This window comes from Ranitomeya variabilis, chromosome 2, assembly GCF_051348905.1.
Source record: "Ranitomeya variabilis isolate aRanVar5 chromosome 2, aRanVar5.hap1, whole genome shotgun sequence".
Taxonomy (NCBI): Eukaryota; Metazoa; Chordata; class Amphibia; order Anura; family Dendrobatidae; genus Ranitomeya; species Ranitomeya variabilis.
The window spans coordinates 86,753,971-86,770,070 of record NC_135233.1 but is presented as its reverse complement, the minus strand read 5'-3'; the positions used below and the strand labels follow the sequence as shown (position 1 = coordinate 86,770,070).

The 16,100-nt window shown below is 47.3% G+C and overlaps 1 protein-coding gene and 1 long non-coding RNA gene across 2 annotated transcripts; both read left to right on the top strand.

Annotated features, from left to right (window-relative positions):
- The first annotated feature begins 10,027 nt into the window (after positions 1-10,027).
- On the top strand, positions 10,028-11,034 carry LOC143809125 (RAC-beta serine/threonine-protein kinase-like). The gene is made up of 3 exons (XM_077292277.1): positions 10,028-10,217; positions 10,412-10,474; positions 10,642-11,034. The coding sequence occupies exons 1-3, from the start codon at positions 10,144-10,146 to the stop codon at positions 10,952-10,954; spliced, it is 450 nt and encodes a 149-aa protein (XP_077148392.1). The 5' UTR covers positions 10,028-10,143; the 3' UTR covers positions 10,955-11,034.
- A 56-nt stretch (positions 11,035-11,090) lies between these two features.
- On the top strand, positions 11,091-12,128 carry LOC143809123 (uncharacterized). The gene is made up of 3 exons (XR_013222083.1): positions 11,091-11,192; positions 11,319-11,362; positions 11,496-12,128. It is a non-coding gene; the product is annotated as an uncharacterized LOC143809123 (long non-coding RNA).
- Positions 12,129-16,100: the final 3,972 nt, after the last annotated feature.

The following is a 16,100-nucleotide window of genomic DNA, read 5'->3' as shown; positions in this document are numbered from 1 at the left end:
CAGAGTACTATATAAAGCACAGCCCAGAGAGTACTATATACAGCACAGCCCAGAGAGTACTATATACAGCACAGCCCAGAGAGTACTATATACAGCACAGCCCACAGAGAACTATATACAGCACACAGTAGTATACAGCACAGAGCACAGCCCACAGAGAACTATATACAGCCCACAGTAGTATACAGCACAGAGCACAGCCCACAGAGAACTATATACAGCACAGAGCACAGCCCACAGAGAACTATATACAGCCCACAGTAGCATACAGCACAGAGCACAGCCCACAGAGAACTATATACAGCACAGAGCACAGCCCACAGAGAACTATATACAGCCCACAGTAGCATACAGCACAGAGCACAGCCCACAGATAACTATATACAGCCCACAGTAGTATACAGCACAGAGCACAGCCCACAGAGAGCTATATACAGCCCACAGTAGTATACAGCACAGAGCACAGCCCACAGCAGTATACAGCACAGAGCACAGCCCACAGAGAACTATATACAGCCCACAGCAGTATACAGCACAGAGCACAGCCCACAGAGAACTATATATAGCACAGAGCACACAGTAGTATACAGCACAGAGCACAGCCCACAGAGAGCTATGTACAGCCCACAGCAGTATACAGCACAGAGCACAGCCCACAGAGAACTATATACAGCCCACAGCAGTATACAGCACAGAGCACAGCCCACAGAGAACTATATATAGCACAGAGCACACAGTAGTATACAGCACAGAGCACAGCCCACAGAGAGCTATATACAGCCCACAGCAGTATACAGCACAGAGCACAGCCCACAGAGAACTATATATAGCACAGAGCACACAGTAGTATACAGCACAGAGCACAGCCCACAGAGAGCTATATACAGCCCACAGCAGTATACAGCACAGAGCACAGCCCACAGAGAACCATATACAGCCCACAGTAGTATACAGCACAGAGCACAGCCCACAGAGAGCTATATACAGCCCACAGTAGTATACAGCACAGAGCACAGCCCACAGAGAACTATATACAGCCCACAGCAGTATACAGCAGAGCACAGCCCACAGAGAACTATATATAGCACAGAGCACACAGTAGTATACAGCACAGAGCACAGCCCACAGAGAACTATATACAGCCCACAGTAGTATACAGCACAGAGCACAGCCCACAGAGAGCTATATACAGCCCACAGCAGTATACAGCACAGAGCACAGCCCACAGAGAACTATATACAGCCCACAGTAGTATACAGCACAGCCCACAGAGAGCTATATACAGCCCACAGCAGTATACAGCACAGAGCACAGCCCACAGAGAACTATATATAGCACAGAGCACACAGTAGTATACAGCACAGAGCACAGCCCACAGAGAGCTATATACAGCCCACAGCAGTATACAGCACAGAGCACAGCCCACAGAGAACCATATACAGCCCACAGTAGTATACAGCACAGAGCACAGCCCACAGAGAGCTATATACAGCCCACAGTAGTATACAGCACAGAGCACAGCCCACAGAGAACTATATACAGCCCACAGCAGTATACAGCAGAGCACAGCCCACAGAGAACTATATATAGCACAGAGCACACAGTAGTATACAGCACAGAGCACAGCCCACAGAGAACTATATACAGCCCACAGTAGTATACAGCACAGAGCACAGCCCAGAGAGCTATATACAGCCCACAGCAGTATACAGCACAGAGCACAGCCCACAGAGAACTATATACAGCCCACAGTAGTATACAGCACAGCCCACAGAGAACTATATACAGCCCACAGCAGTATACAGCACAGAGCACAGCCCACAGAGAGCTATATGCAGCCCACAGTAGTATACAGCACAGAGCACAGCCCACAGAGAACTATATACAGCCCACAGTAGTATACAGCACAGAGCACAGCCCACAGAGAACTATATACAGCCCACAGTAGTATACAGCACAGAGCACAGCCCACAGAGAACTATATACAGCCCACAGTAGTATACAGCACAGAGCACAGCCCACAGAGAACTATATACAGCCCACAGCAGTATACAGCACAGAGCACAGCCCACAGAGAACTATATACAGCCCACAGTAGTATACAGCACAGAGCACAGCCCACAGAGAACTATATACAGCCCACAGTAGTATACAGCACAGAGCACAGCCCACAGAGAACTATATACAGCCCACAGTAGTATACAGCACAGAGCACAGCCCACAGAGAACTATATACAGCCCACAGCAGTATACAGCACAGAGCACAGCCCACAGAGAACTATATATAGCACAGAGCACACAGTAGTATACAGCACAGAGCACAGCCCACAGAGAGCTATATACAGCCCACAGCAGTATACAGCACAGAGCACAGCCCACAGAGAACTATATACAGCCCACAGCAGTATACAGCACAGAGCACAGCCCACAGAGAACTATATACAGCCCACAGCAGTATACAGCCCAGAGCACAGCCCACAGAGAACTATATACAGCCCACAGCAGTATACAGCACAGAGCACAGCCCACAGAGAGCTATATACAGCCCACAGTAGTATACAGCACAGAGCACAGCCCACAGAGAACTATATACAGCCCACAGCAGTATACAGCACAGAGCACAGCCCACAGAGAACTATATACAGCCCACAGCAGTATACAGCACAGAGCACAGCCCACAGAGAAATATATACAGCCCACAGCAGTATACAGCACAGAGCACAGCCCACAGAGTACTATATACAGCCCACAGTAGTATACAGCACAGAGCACAGCCCACAGAGAACTATATACAGCCCACAGTAGTATACAGCACAGAGCACAGCCCACAGAGAACTATATACAGCACAGAGCACAGCCCACAGAGAACTATATACAGCCCACAGCAGTATACAGCACAGAGCACAGCCCAGAGCTATATACAGCCCACAGCAGTATACAGCACAGAGCACAGCCCACAGAGAGCTATATACAGCCCACAGCAGTATACAGCACAGAGCACAGCCCACAGAGAACTATATACAGCCCACAGCAGTATACAGCACAGAGCACAGCCCACAGAGAACTATATACAGCCCACAGCAGTATACAGCACAGAGCACAGCCCACAGAGAACTATATACAGCCCACATCTCTTCTCTTCCTCCCCTCACCTCCTCCGAGAATGGCCCCACAGTCCAGAAAAAAAAAAAACTCTCCTCACCTCTCCTCGTGCCCAGCGTTGCTTCCTGGTTCCTGCTCCTGTCTCAGCAGCTGCAGTCTGCCCGGGACACAGCAGGTGCGCGATGATATGACGTCATCGCGCACCCGCAGTGTCAGAGGCAGAGCGGGGAATGATGGGAGAGGAGCGTCTGTAGACGCTCTCTCCTCCATCATTGCATTCAACTGTACCGGCGTCTATACGCCGGTATAGTTGAATGCGGCGGCGGATTGAGCGGCGGATTGAGCGGCCCACCACTGGCACCGGCCCTTCTGGCATTTGCCAGAAGTGCCCTATGGCCAGTCCGGCCCTGGTATAATGTATTCCCCATAGTCCTTGATACAGTATAATGCAGCCCACATATAGTATAATGCAGCCACCCCATAGAGCATAATGCAGCCACCCCACAGAGTATGATGTAACCCCCATGGAATATAATGCAGCCACCCTCATATAGTATAATGTAGCCCCCCCATAAAGTATGATGCAATCACCCCTCATAGAATATAAATATAATACCGCCCCCCATAAAATATAATACAGACCACCTCCCCATAGAATATAATGTAGCCCCATCAAAGAGTATGATGCAATCCTCCCTCATAAAATCTAATACAGCCCCCATAGAATATAATACAGCCCACCTCCCCATAGAATATAATGCAGCCCCCCATAGTATATAAAACAGCCTTCCCCATAGAATATAATGCACCCCACATAGTATATAACACAGCCTCCCCCATAGAAGATAACGTATAATGTACCCACCTTAGTATACAACACAGCCCGCATAGTATACAGCACTGCCCTCATAGTATGCAGCACTGCCCGCATAGTATACAGCGCAGCCTCATAGTATACAGAACAGTCTCATAGTATACAGCGCAGCCTCATAGTATACAGAACTGCCCGCATAGTATACAATGCAGCCTCATAGTATACAGCACAGCCTCATAGTATACAGCGCAGCCTCATAGTATACAGTGCAGCCTCATGGTATACAGCACACAGCCTCATGGTATACAGCACTGCCTCATGGTATACAGCACACAGCCTTATGGTATACAGCGCAGCCTCATAGTATACAGCACACTGCCTCATAGTATACAGCGCAGCTCTCCCCCCCAGAATGGCCCCACAGTCCAGTACTCACTGTTATAGAGTAAAAAAAAACAACAAACAACACAGCACACTCCTCACCTCCCCTTGTGCCCGCGCTGCTTCCAGTTCCTGCTCCTGCCGGCACACAGTGAGTGCGCGGCAGTGTCTGTCAGAGGCAGAGCGGGGAATGATGAGAGAGGGAGCGTCAGCTGACGTTCTCTCCTCCATCATTGCTTTGAACTGTACCGGCAGACGCCGGTATAGTTAAATGCGGCGGGGGAGTCGGCGCTGGTGGCAGGTGGGCCCCCTGCCTCACAGGGGCCCCATAGCAGCTGCATGATGTGCCGCTAGCTGGGGGCCCCTGGGGGAGCGAGGACCTAGGCAGCTGCCTGCCCCTAACGCCGGCCCTGCCTGCAGGGGCCCCCTGGAGCCTCCGGGCCCCTGTGCAGCTGCACAGGTTGAACAGGCGGTATGTCCGCCCATGCCTCTGTCTCTCTGTCACCAATCTACAAAAATATGGGGAAAAAAATCCCCAAAAATGCTTTTCTATGTAAAAATCTAAAAAAATTAAATATTATACACAGAACAAGTTACACATATTTAAAGACATGCACCCGTAAAGGAAATTTCTCAGTAGTTTTTTTTGTAATTTGAGAGCAGCATAATAAAGAGCTGGAAACCCTGATTCCAGGGATGTGCAACATCAAAAAGTTAATTTATTTCAGTTCTTCAATACAAAAAGTTAAACTTATATATTATATAGAGTCATTACAAGCAGAGTGATGTATTTCATGTGTTTATTTCTGTTAATGTTGATGATTATGGCTTACAGCCAATGAAAACCCAAAAGCCATTATCTCAGCAAATTAGAATAATTAACAAAAAAACACCTGCAAAGGCGTTTAAAAAGGTCCCTTAGTCTGTTTCAGTAGCTTCACAATCATGGGGAAGACTGCTGACTTGAAAGATGTCCAGAAGGCAGTCATTGACACTCCACAAGGAGGGTAAGCCAATAAAGGTTGTTGCCATAGAAGCTAATGTTCACAGAGTGCTGTATCCAAGCATAATAATGGAGAGTTGAGTGGAAGGAAAAAGTGTGGTAGAAAAAGGTGCACGGCCTTGAAAGAATTGTTCAGAAAAGGCCATTTAAAAATTTGTGGGAGATTCACAAGGAGTGGACTGCTGCTGGAGTCATTGCTTCAAGATCCTCCACACACAGACGTATCCAGGACATGGGCTACAAGTCTCACATTCCTTGTGTCAAGCCGCTCATGACCAATAGACAATGCCAGAAGCCTCTTACCTGGGCCAAGGAGAAAAAGAACTGGACTGTTGTCAGTGGTCCAAGGTGTTGTTTTCAGATGAAAGTAAATTTTGCATTTCATTTGGAAATCAAGGTCCCAGAATCTGGAGGAAGAGTGGAGAGGCCACAATCCAAGCTGCTGGAGGTTTAGTGTGAAGTTTCTACAATCAGTGATAGTTTGGGGAGCCATGTCATCTGCTGGTGTAGGTCCACTGTGTTTTATCAAGACCAAAGTCAGTGCATCCATCTACGAGGACATTTTAGAGCACTTTGGAGATGGAAATGTCATTCTCCAGCAGGACTTAGCACCTGTCCACACTGCCAAAAGTACCAATACCTGGTTTATAAACAACAGTATCACTGTGCTTGATTGGTCAGCAAACTCGACTGACCTTAACCCCATAGAGAATCTATGGAGTATTGTAAAGAGGAAGATGAGACACCAGACCCAACAATGCAGATGAGCTGAAGGCTGCTATCAAAGCAACCTGGGCTTCCATAACACATCAGCAGTGCCACAGGCTGATCGCCTCCATGCCACGAAGCCTTGATGCAGTAATTGATGCAAAAGGAGCCCCGACAACAAAGTATTGAGTGCATTTACTGATGACATATTTCAGTAGTTAAACAAGAAGTTTCCCAAGATAAACATAAAAAATAACAGGTCCAAAGTCAAAAAGCATTATGAACACAAAAAACCCCAACAGGTGTAATTAAAGTAACAGGGGAATCATAGAATATGTTCAACTATAAAATCAATTTTATTAATAGAAATTAACACTTAAAAATCTGAGCATATTATCACTAGCAAAGCAGGAAAGTTAGGGGATCATAAGAGAAAGTATAAAAAGGGGTAAAAATATATAATATAAATAAGTGTATGCAAAGCATAAGGCTCTGCCAAAATTGCACAAGTGGAATTGATGTAAACAGAGGTAAGTTGCAAAGGGTTAAAAGATGTGAAAAAGGCAGAGCAACAATATGGAAAAGTATAAAGTGAAAAGTATGGTCCCCAATAACACAGATAAAAATAGGTCTAAATGTGTCAACATACCATATGGCCATATAATAGAGAAAATAATTTTGTAGAAAGCTAATAATATCAATTATCAATTCATTAAATCAAATGATAAAATCCGTAACCTGATTGTCCACAAGCATCTATCATAATTAAATCAAATCCATAAAGAGGTTCACAATCCCGGCTGTTCAACAGTCTATCCCTTCCATAATGTCTCATAGAAAAAAATAATAAAGAATTCACAGTCTAGCCAGAGACCATTTCTAGAGTTCATATATTCTGCAACAGATCCATGGAGTACAATAGCAGAGAAAAACAAGCTTGTTTGTAGGAAGACTTTCCTCCCCCAATTCTCCATCTCTTTATAGGATGAAAAATGTTCACAAGGTAGAAATCATCACATACATGGATATAGATAGGTGGATTAAAATCCGGCCTTCATGGCTGTATACTGCAGAGCAAACAAATACGAGTTAAAATCAATAAAAAAACACAAACCCACCTCCCAAAAGATGCCTCCATATTTCTAAAAATGAACCAAACCCCAGATTTTCATTAAGCCTGGTCGGTACCCAATCTAAAAGTCCACTTGCTCTCAACGTAAGCAAGAGTTTTCTTGAGATCACCACTTCTCGGTCCCAAAAGAACTCTGAGAAGACTTGAATCCCTATGATGGAATTGTTGAAAATATCTTAGTAGGGTTTTAAATTGTTCAAGATCATCCTCTGTCCTAGATTTGTCCATGTCTCTTACATGTTCCTTGATACATACGTGAAGTTCTCTAGCAAGGAGACCAATGTAGATTTTCCCACCTGGACATCGGGCATGATAGATCACCCATTAAATGGTGTCTGATGTCATATGTCTAATTTAATGACATTCCCCTGAAGGTAGCCCTCTCAGGTGTGTTCATAGTTGTCAATAATTGTGTCCTGTCCTGTTTACGAGACTAGGACACCTGCTGATTGTGCTATGTCTTCACATGTCTGTGTGAGCGGTGACATCTTACTCCTTTAATCCCCATTCTCCTGATGATGCCTGAGAGCGGGCGAAACATGTTGGGGGATTAATGTTTATAGATTTAGGGCGACAGGACCTGCATTACAATAACGGTGACAATACGCCAGTATATAACTAATCGCTGACTGCAGCAGTAAATGGTACGGTGTATTCACTGCCTGTGACTGTGACACAATAGCACAAAGAAGCCGTAATAACAGGGTCATTTTTATTTATGAGGGTTTTAATTGTTTTCTTTGTGTTACATGTAAATAAAGCGATATTATAAAGAGGAAGAAGAAAATTTCGGTGACCCCAGAGATGAGCAGCAGTGACCCGTCCTTCCCATGGGTTGTGGTGGGATTACTGTAAATCACATGTGATGGGTTATTGGGAACGGTACAACCTGTATTATATATAGCACTGATGGCTTTATTATATACTGCCCCAATATCACCATATTCCTGGAAAGAGGTAATAATTGGTAGAAAGTGTTGGTTATACAGAGAATATAAAAGCTCAGGAAGAGTTTACAGCTCCGTGTATTCTGTCCATGAGGTGCAGTAGAGCCGGCTGGGTGGCACTGGGGGTAATAGGTGCGCACCACTTTGGTGGAATAGACTCTTGGGAGAAATGATAAAGGGAAATGGGACATCGAGGAAATATGTGATAAGAAACATAGAAAAACTAATAAAAATATTAACTTTACAATACAAAAATAATGTAAGTTATAAAATGGAGCGATGATGAAACACATAGAGGGATTAATAATCTAATAAATAAACCACTGGAAGTCGCCATGAAGTTCTCTGCCGTTCCTCTGGACTCTAAACTGTCACCCATGATGCCCACATCACAGTGTATAGGGCAGAGCAGGGCCAGGAGCCGCTGCCTGGCAGGAGCCACCTGAGGGTTCCGTCACCTCTGACCTCTGGTCACCTGCACACGACCAACTGCCGTTTACTTTCAACTGTCGGCTGAAGTGATTGGACCGAGGTCTACAGGCGGGAAGCGATTACAGAGAATGGTGACTACTGGACGAGGAGAAGGGAGCGAGAAGAGGAGCGAGGAGAAGTGGCGCGAGGAGAAGAGGAAGAGGACAGCATGACCAGATTAAAGAAGAAAAGGAGACGAGACAACAGCGGATTGGAGGAGCCAACACCTGGATGCAGCGGAGACCCTGGATCATCCGGCCCCTATGCCAGGCTTAACATCAGCCGCTTCAACATCCACCAGGTCCTAGGTCGAGGCGCCTTTGGCAAAGTAAGGCCTACATATTTGTTATTTGAAATCTGCGATTTTTCATATATCCCCATGTATTGTTCTCTGTTATCAGCCATGTCTTGCTTTGTTATTGCTCATTGTAGTGTCCTTCTGTGAGATGAGGTATAAGACATCACCATAGTTAGGGCTAGTGCTGCTATAACCTCGTATTCTTCTATACTGGAGGGTTCATCTCAGGTGTCACAGCTGTAGAGGGCAGGGGACATTATTTTTTTCTCCTATCAGGTAGCCATATTATACATACATTTGTCTCTGTGTTTTTATTAAATCTAGATAATCAATGATATTTGGACAATACTAATGCCAACTCAATGCCTCTACTAATGCTTACTCTGTATATTTCCATATGGTAACAGAGAAAAACCCTTTAAAAAGTCATCGTCATTTTAATTTTTATTTCATAAATCAATAGCAAACATGAAAATAAGCAGCTTTGTAATAATTCTAATCAGATAAATCTTCTTTCTCCACCAAGACTGATTTCTCATATTCTATATTCTCAATTTCTGGGTAAACTCTGTATTTAGTGAAGACAGATTGTTACATTACTGAGAGGAGATGACAGTTGGTGCTGATAATATTCTATGTAGTGGAGAGGAGGGGCTAAATGCAAAACTCCTCCCTCCTCCTCCCCCCTCCCTTCTGCATAGAATATTATCAGCACCAACTGTCATCTCCCCTCAGTAATGTAACAATCTGTCTTCACTAAATACAGAGTTTACCCAGGTACATAGAATTTTGAAAATAAAAAATCAGTCCTGGCGGAGAAAGAAGCCGATTTGGCTGATAAAATGTATTACAAAGTTAAATATTTTCATGTGTATTATTGTTTTATGAACTAAATATTAAAATGACGAATATTTATTAAGACCTCTCCGTAGCCCATCCATGGAGCAGGCAGTGCATTGTTCTGATAGATAGATCTGCTCCTCTATATGGTCCTGGTCACTAGCAGACTGAGCGATCACTCAGTTTTCTCATGCGCCTTGTGGACTATAAAATCCAGATCCTTCCACCCCTGCCGACACCTTTTAAGTATTCTCCATTTGTGTTTTTCAGGTGGTCCTGGCATCTGTCCCCGGCAGTAACATCAACGTGGCCGTCAAAATGATCACCAAAAGGGACAACGAGGACACCATCTTGAGAGAGCGGTGGATACTCTTGGCGGCCAGACACTGCCCATTCCTGTGCCACCTCTATGCCGCACACCAGTCTCAGCACAGGGCATATTTCATCATGGAGTACCTGTCCGGTGGCAGCGTGGAGGATTTGATCAGGATGTGCGGCTGCCTGAACATCGGCAATGTGAGGTGAGAAAGCAGAGAATGTACCTAAAAGAGAACTAAGAGAAAGGGAAAAAACCTGAGGTCGGGGTGCAGCTAGGGGAGCACTGGCAGGGCATATATTTAGGGTGCTGGAAGCAGGAGGTGGGGTGCCATGGTATTTGGGGATTGCCAGAGAAGGATTTCATGACATTGATTCTGCACTCTATTCTCTCCATCAGATTCTACACAGCAGAGATGGTAAGTGGCCTCCAGTTCCTCCACGGACACAACATCGTCCACCGGTAAGCAGAACTTTCCTCCTTCTCTCTGTCCCCTTTACAAGCTGTAGATATGGCCCCCGGCTTCCCTGGTGTCCTGCCGCCTATTCCACCGTATTTTGTAGTGACCCATTTTCCATCTCTTGTATCACTGGACAGATTTCTTATTTTGTTTTCTTCTTTCATTGCAGTGACATAAAGCCGGATAACATCATGTTGGATGCAGATGGCCATATCCGTATCATCGACCTTGGGCTTGCCCAAGATGGCGTCTCCTTCTCCAAAAACATCTCTGGAGTGACGGGCACTTTCCATTACATGGCCCCTGAGGTGCATCGTAGAAAACGGTATGGCGCAGCAGTGGACTGGTGGAGCCTGGGGATTGTGGTGTCCAGGATGGCAGCAGGGCGATATCCATTTTACAACGGCCCGTCAAGCAAATGGCTTTCACATCCATCATCAACGAGAAGCCAAAATTTCCATCTTGGCTTGATGCTGACGTGAAACATCTCATCAAGAAGCTGCTGCGCAAAGACCCTCAGACATGCCTGGGTGTGAGCGGGAACATCAGAGAGCATCCATTCTTTACCACCATCGGCTGGGAGGATGTGAAGGAAAGGAGAGTAGAGCCACCATTTACACCATTCAGGCCAGTTCTGGAGAACCACCATCTGCAGTGGCCGGAGCACACAGTCTTTCACCCCGTGGCCGGATTTACGTACGTGTCACCAAGCTGGACCCGGTAAGTATCTCCTCCTCTGGGGATAACACTCATCAGGTGCTGTTCTTTCATTGTGGTAATCATCATCATCGATCTTCCCTTTTTTCACTTTTTCTGACAGTGACTTTATGTTTCTATTTTTCTTAGGTGGATGAAAAGATCTGGACTGTGAAAGAATTCACGACCATCTGGTGAGTGACACCTATTATGTCAGTACATTGCATCTGATGTTATATAGCAGAATGGTTCATTATAAAGACCATTCCCCTAATATAACATAAGATCTGGTAGATAGATTTCCTGTCTTCCGCTTATGTCTTGCAGGATGAGCCCGTGCCAACTGCCCAGAACTTCATGCCTCCTGACCCGTGCCTCACGTCTCTGCTGCTGTATGTCACCTCGGCTGCCGTTCAACATCATCTCTCTCTATACCATCTTCATGCCGGACCACTGCCATTGCTGCCCCAGACCCTTGACCTCCTGGGCTGGCATCTAACATCCCTCCAGCCCGAAGATCTTCTACCCCAGGAGCGGCCTGTGCTAAGTTTCCATCTGGTGAGTTCAGGAACAATAGTCGCACCTTTCAGTCCTGGGGCCGCTGAGCAGCAGCATGTAAGGAGCGGCCATTATCCCTGAACTCACCTTAGCACAGGCCTGGTAAGTATCGCACCCATCACACATCACCCACACTACATGATCAGTGCAGGTCCCCACACTACATCATCAGTACAGGCACACACATAGCACACAGTACATATCAGCACATAGATGTAGGACATAGATCGGCTTCTGATCCTGAGATTTAATCTGATCGCCATATTTGGGGTCAGGAAGGAATTTTTCCCCCTAATATGAGGACAATTGGCCCATTCCTCATAGGGGGTTTTCGCCTTCCTCTGGATCTACACGGCCTTAAATAGGTTTAGTATAATAGATTAATAAGTAGAATCACACACTAGTAGCTAGTGTTGAGCGATACTTTCCGATATCGGAAAGTATCGGTATCGGAAAGTATCGGCCGATACCGTCACAGTATCGGAATCCAATCCGATACCGATACCCGATCCCAATGCAAGTCAATGGGACGAAAATATCGGAATTAAAATAAACCCTTTCTTTCCTTGTAGGTTAATTCTACATGAAGGAAAACAACTAAGAATAATGTAGGATGTATTGGGGGAGGTGGCGGAGACATGAAAGGCACAGGGGTTTATCCCAATCAAATAGAATAGCAGTATTTTTAATTTTTTTATGACGTTCGGCGTTAGAAAGAATTTGACTATGTTAATTTTTTATTTATTTTGTCAGATATTGATGTTTCACTACTTCCACGCCCTTCACCCTATTTTTTACTTCTCCCACACTTTCTTCTTCATTATCCTCATCATCAGCTTCTGTGACATCAACTTCTTCACCTTATTCATCTTCTTCTTTTCTACGTATATATATATTTTTTTTTTTACATTGTTCATATTCTTTTTATTTAACTATTATCTTTTTTATATTCAACTTCTTCATCATATTCTTATTTGTGACAGGCATTCCCGTAGTTGTTATCTATAAAAGTTTGAAGATTACACCTTCCGTTCTGCCTGTCACAAAACAGTTACATTTGTCCGCGTTCAGTTTGGCCTGCAGCATCAGGCTTTATCCAGGGGCACCACGAGGAGGAACGGACTCACCCCCATACACTGCTTAGTCTTCTTCTGCTTATAATTTAGATAATATCTTTTGCTCTGATATTTAGTCTTATGCTTAATGTTCTTCTGCTCTTTGTTCTGCAGCCTCTTGTTCTTCTGCTTCTCGGTCTTCCAGGTTGTCGTCGTCATCTCCAGGGTCGTCATCTCCAGGGTCGTCGTCATCGGGGTCGTCGTCATCGGGGTCGTCGTCATCGGGGTCGTCTTCAGGGTCATCGTCTCCAGGGTCGTCGTCATCTCGGTGGTTGTCGTCTCTGGTGTCGTCATCATCTTAGGGGTGGTCTTCCGGGTCATCGTCTTTCGGGTCTTGAACTTGGAAATGTAGCAGAAGGTACAAGAAGGCTGAGAAAATGCCGAGAACCAGCTGATGGAACTGGAACTCGGATGGCTACCCGAAGGTCCAAGAGCCAATGGAACTACCGAGGACCAGCTGACGTTACTGGAACCCGGTTACTAAGCAGGAGGTACCCGTGCCTGAAAGCACTACCAAGGACCACCTGACGTTGGTGGAACTCGGATACCCAGAGGGAGGCACCTAAGCCAAAGGCTCTGCCCGGAACCAGCTGACGGTACTGGAACCAGGATGGGGAGCAGAAGGTACAAGAGCAAAAGACACTGCCGAGAACCAGCTGACGGTACTGGAACCCGGATGGGTAGCCGAAGGTCCAAGAGCCAATGGAACTACCGAGGACCAGCTGACGTTACTGGAACCCGGTTACTAAGCAGGAGGTACCCGTGCCTGAAAGCACTACCAAGGACCACCTGACGTTGGTGGAACTCGGATACCCAGAGGGAGGCACCTAAGCCAAAGGCTCTGCCCGGAACCAGCTGACGGTACTGGAACCAGGATGGGGAGCAGAAGGTACAAGAGCAAAAGACACTGCCGAGAACCAGCTGACGGTACTGGAACCCGGATGGGTAGCCGAAGGTCCAAGAGCCAATGGAACTACCGAGGACCAGCTGACGTTACTGGAACCCGGTTACTAAGCAGGAGGTACCCGTGCCTGAAAGCACTACCAAGGACCACCTGACGTTGGTGGAACTCGGATACCCAGAGGGAGGCACCTAAGCCAAAGGCTCTGCCCGGAACCAGCTGACGGTACTGGAACCAGGATGGGGAGCAGAAGGTACAAGAGCAAAAGACACTGCCGAGAACCAGCTGACGGTACTGGAACCCGGATGGGGACCTATTCAAGCTTGTCTTCCTAGGGCCCCAACTGGCGGTGTGTTAGAGCCCAGGGACAGCAGGAGGAGGAGCAGGAGGAGGAGGAGCAGGGGGAGGGGAGTGTAGGCCGAAGCCTGCACTGGCGGCAGCTTTGGGTGTGTTGTGTCTGCGTGGCGGTCGCAGGACACGTTGCCGGCTACACAGCAGGGGAACAGCTGGCGGTGCTGGACCCCACTGACACATTGGCGAGGTGTTTGGCTCTGTGCAGCCAGCACTTCCGGACAGCAACTAGCGTTGTTGGAGCCCGGGCTCTGCAGGTGGAGCAGAGTGTAGGCCGAAGCCTAATTGAACCGATTTCAAAAGTCACCTTTAACCCCCCCTCAGGGGTTACAAAGTAGAAGAGCCACAGCTTATGCAGCAGCAGTGCTGCGCAAGTCAAAGGTTGCTCTTGTAATTTTTCTCCTTGCACACGCTGAATGGAACACGTATAACATTTAGCCCTTTATACAGTCAAACTGTGTAATGGAGGCGAGAGTTCCCTTTGTAATGAGACGCAGCACAGGTGTCAAGAATCCCACCTTGGTGCTGGGTGCAGCCTCCCGAGCGTTGTTATTTGCTGTACAGGAGTCTGCGCTGTCGTGTTATCCCCTGGCCTAGCGCCGTTAGCGCTGCCCATCTTCTGACCTCATTTCATGTCGGCCGCTGCGGTTCGCGATGACCATGAATCCCAGCCCCGCAGTGTCTTAACATTGTTAAAACACTGCGGGGCTGGGATTCAGGGCCTGGCGCAGCACATATGTTGGCCTCTCACACTCGGGTCCTTACACCCGCTTCAGACTGTGCGGCGTCATCTGGTCCCTTATCGCATGCCACGGCCATGAAGCCGCACAGTCCGAAGAAGGCGGAAGGAGAGGAGGGACAGGCGAACTGATGCACTGATCATGCCCATCAATCACACCCTCGCAGTCCCAATAAATAAGACACCGAGGGGCGTTGTGTGGGTCAGGGCGGCCGCAGAGGCGCAGCCAGCCAAACAATGATGCCAGAAGACGGGCAGCGCTACCAAGGGGGTTGCAGCGTGTCATTACAAAGGAAAGTCACACCACCGGGACGGTTAAATGGTCACACAGAGGACACATTTTAGACGTGTTTTCAGTTCCACATGTGCGAGGAGAATACGTTTATGAGCCACCTTGCACACATGCAGCATTACCGCTGTACAAGGTGGCCTTAAAAACGTAGAAACGCCTGGGGGAGGGGGGACAGGTTCCCTTCAATTTCAGTTCTGGTGTCTGCGTGGCTTTTGCAGGACACGATGCCGGCTGCACAGCAGGGGAACAGCTGGCGGTGCTGGACCCCACTGACACATTGGCTGGTGTTTTTCTCTGTGCAGCTAGCACATCTGGGCCCCAACTGGCGGTGTGTTAGAGCCCAGGGACAGCAGGAGGAGGAGCAGGAGGAGGAGGAGCAGGGGGAGGGGAGTGTAGGCCGAAGCCTGCACTGGCGGCAGCTTTGGGTGTGTTGTGTCTGCGTGGCGGTCGCAGGACACGTTGCCGGCTACACAGCAGGGGAACAGCTGGCGGTGCTGGACCCCACTGACACATTGGCGAGGTGTTTGGCTCTGTGCAGCCAGCACTTCCGGACAGCAACTAGCGTTGTTGGAGCCCGGGCTCTGCAGGTGGAGCAGAGTGTAGGCCGAAGCCTAATTGAACCGATTTCAAAAGTCACCTTTAACCCCCCCTCAGGGGTTACAAAGTAGAAGAGCCACAGCTTATGCAGCAGCAGTGCTGCGCAAGTCAAAGGTTGCTCTTGTAATTTTTCTCCTTGCACACGCTGAATGGAACACGTATAACATTTAGCCCTTTATACAGTCAAACTGTGTAATGGAGGCGAGAGTTCCCTTTGTAATGAGACGCAGCACAGGTGTCAAGAATCCCACCTTGGTGCTGGGTGCAGCCTCCCGAGCGTTGTTATTTGCTGTACAGGAGTCTGCGCTGTCGTGTTATCCCCTGGCCTAGCGCCGTTAGCGCTGCCCATCTTCTGACCTCATTTCATGTCGGCCGCTGC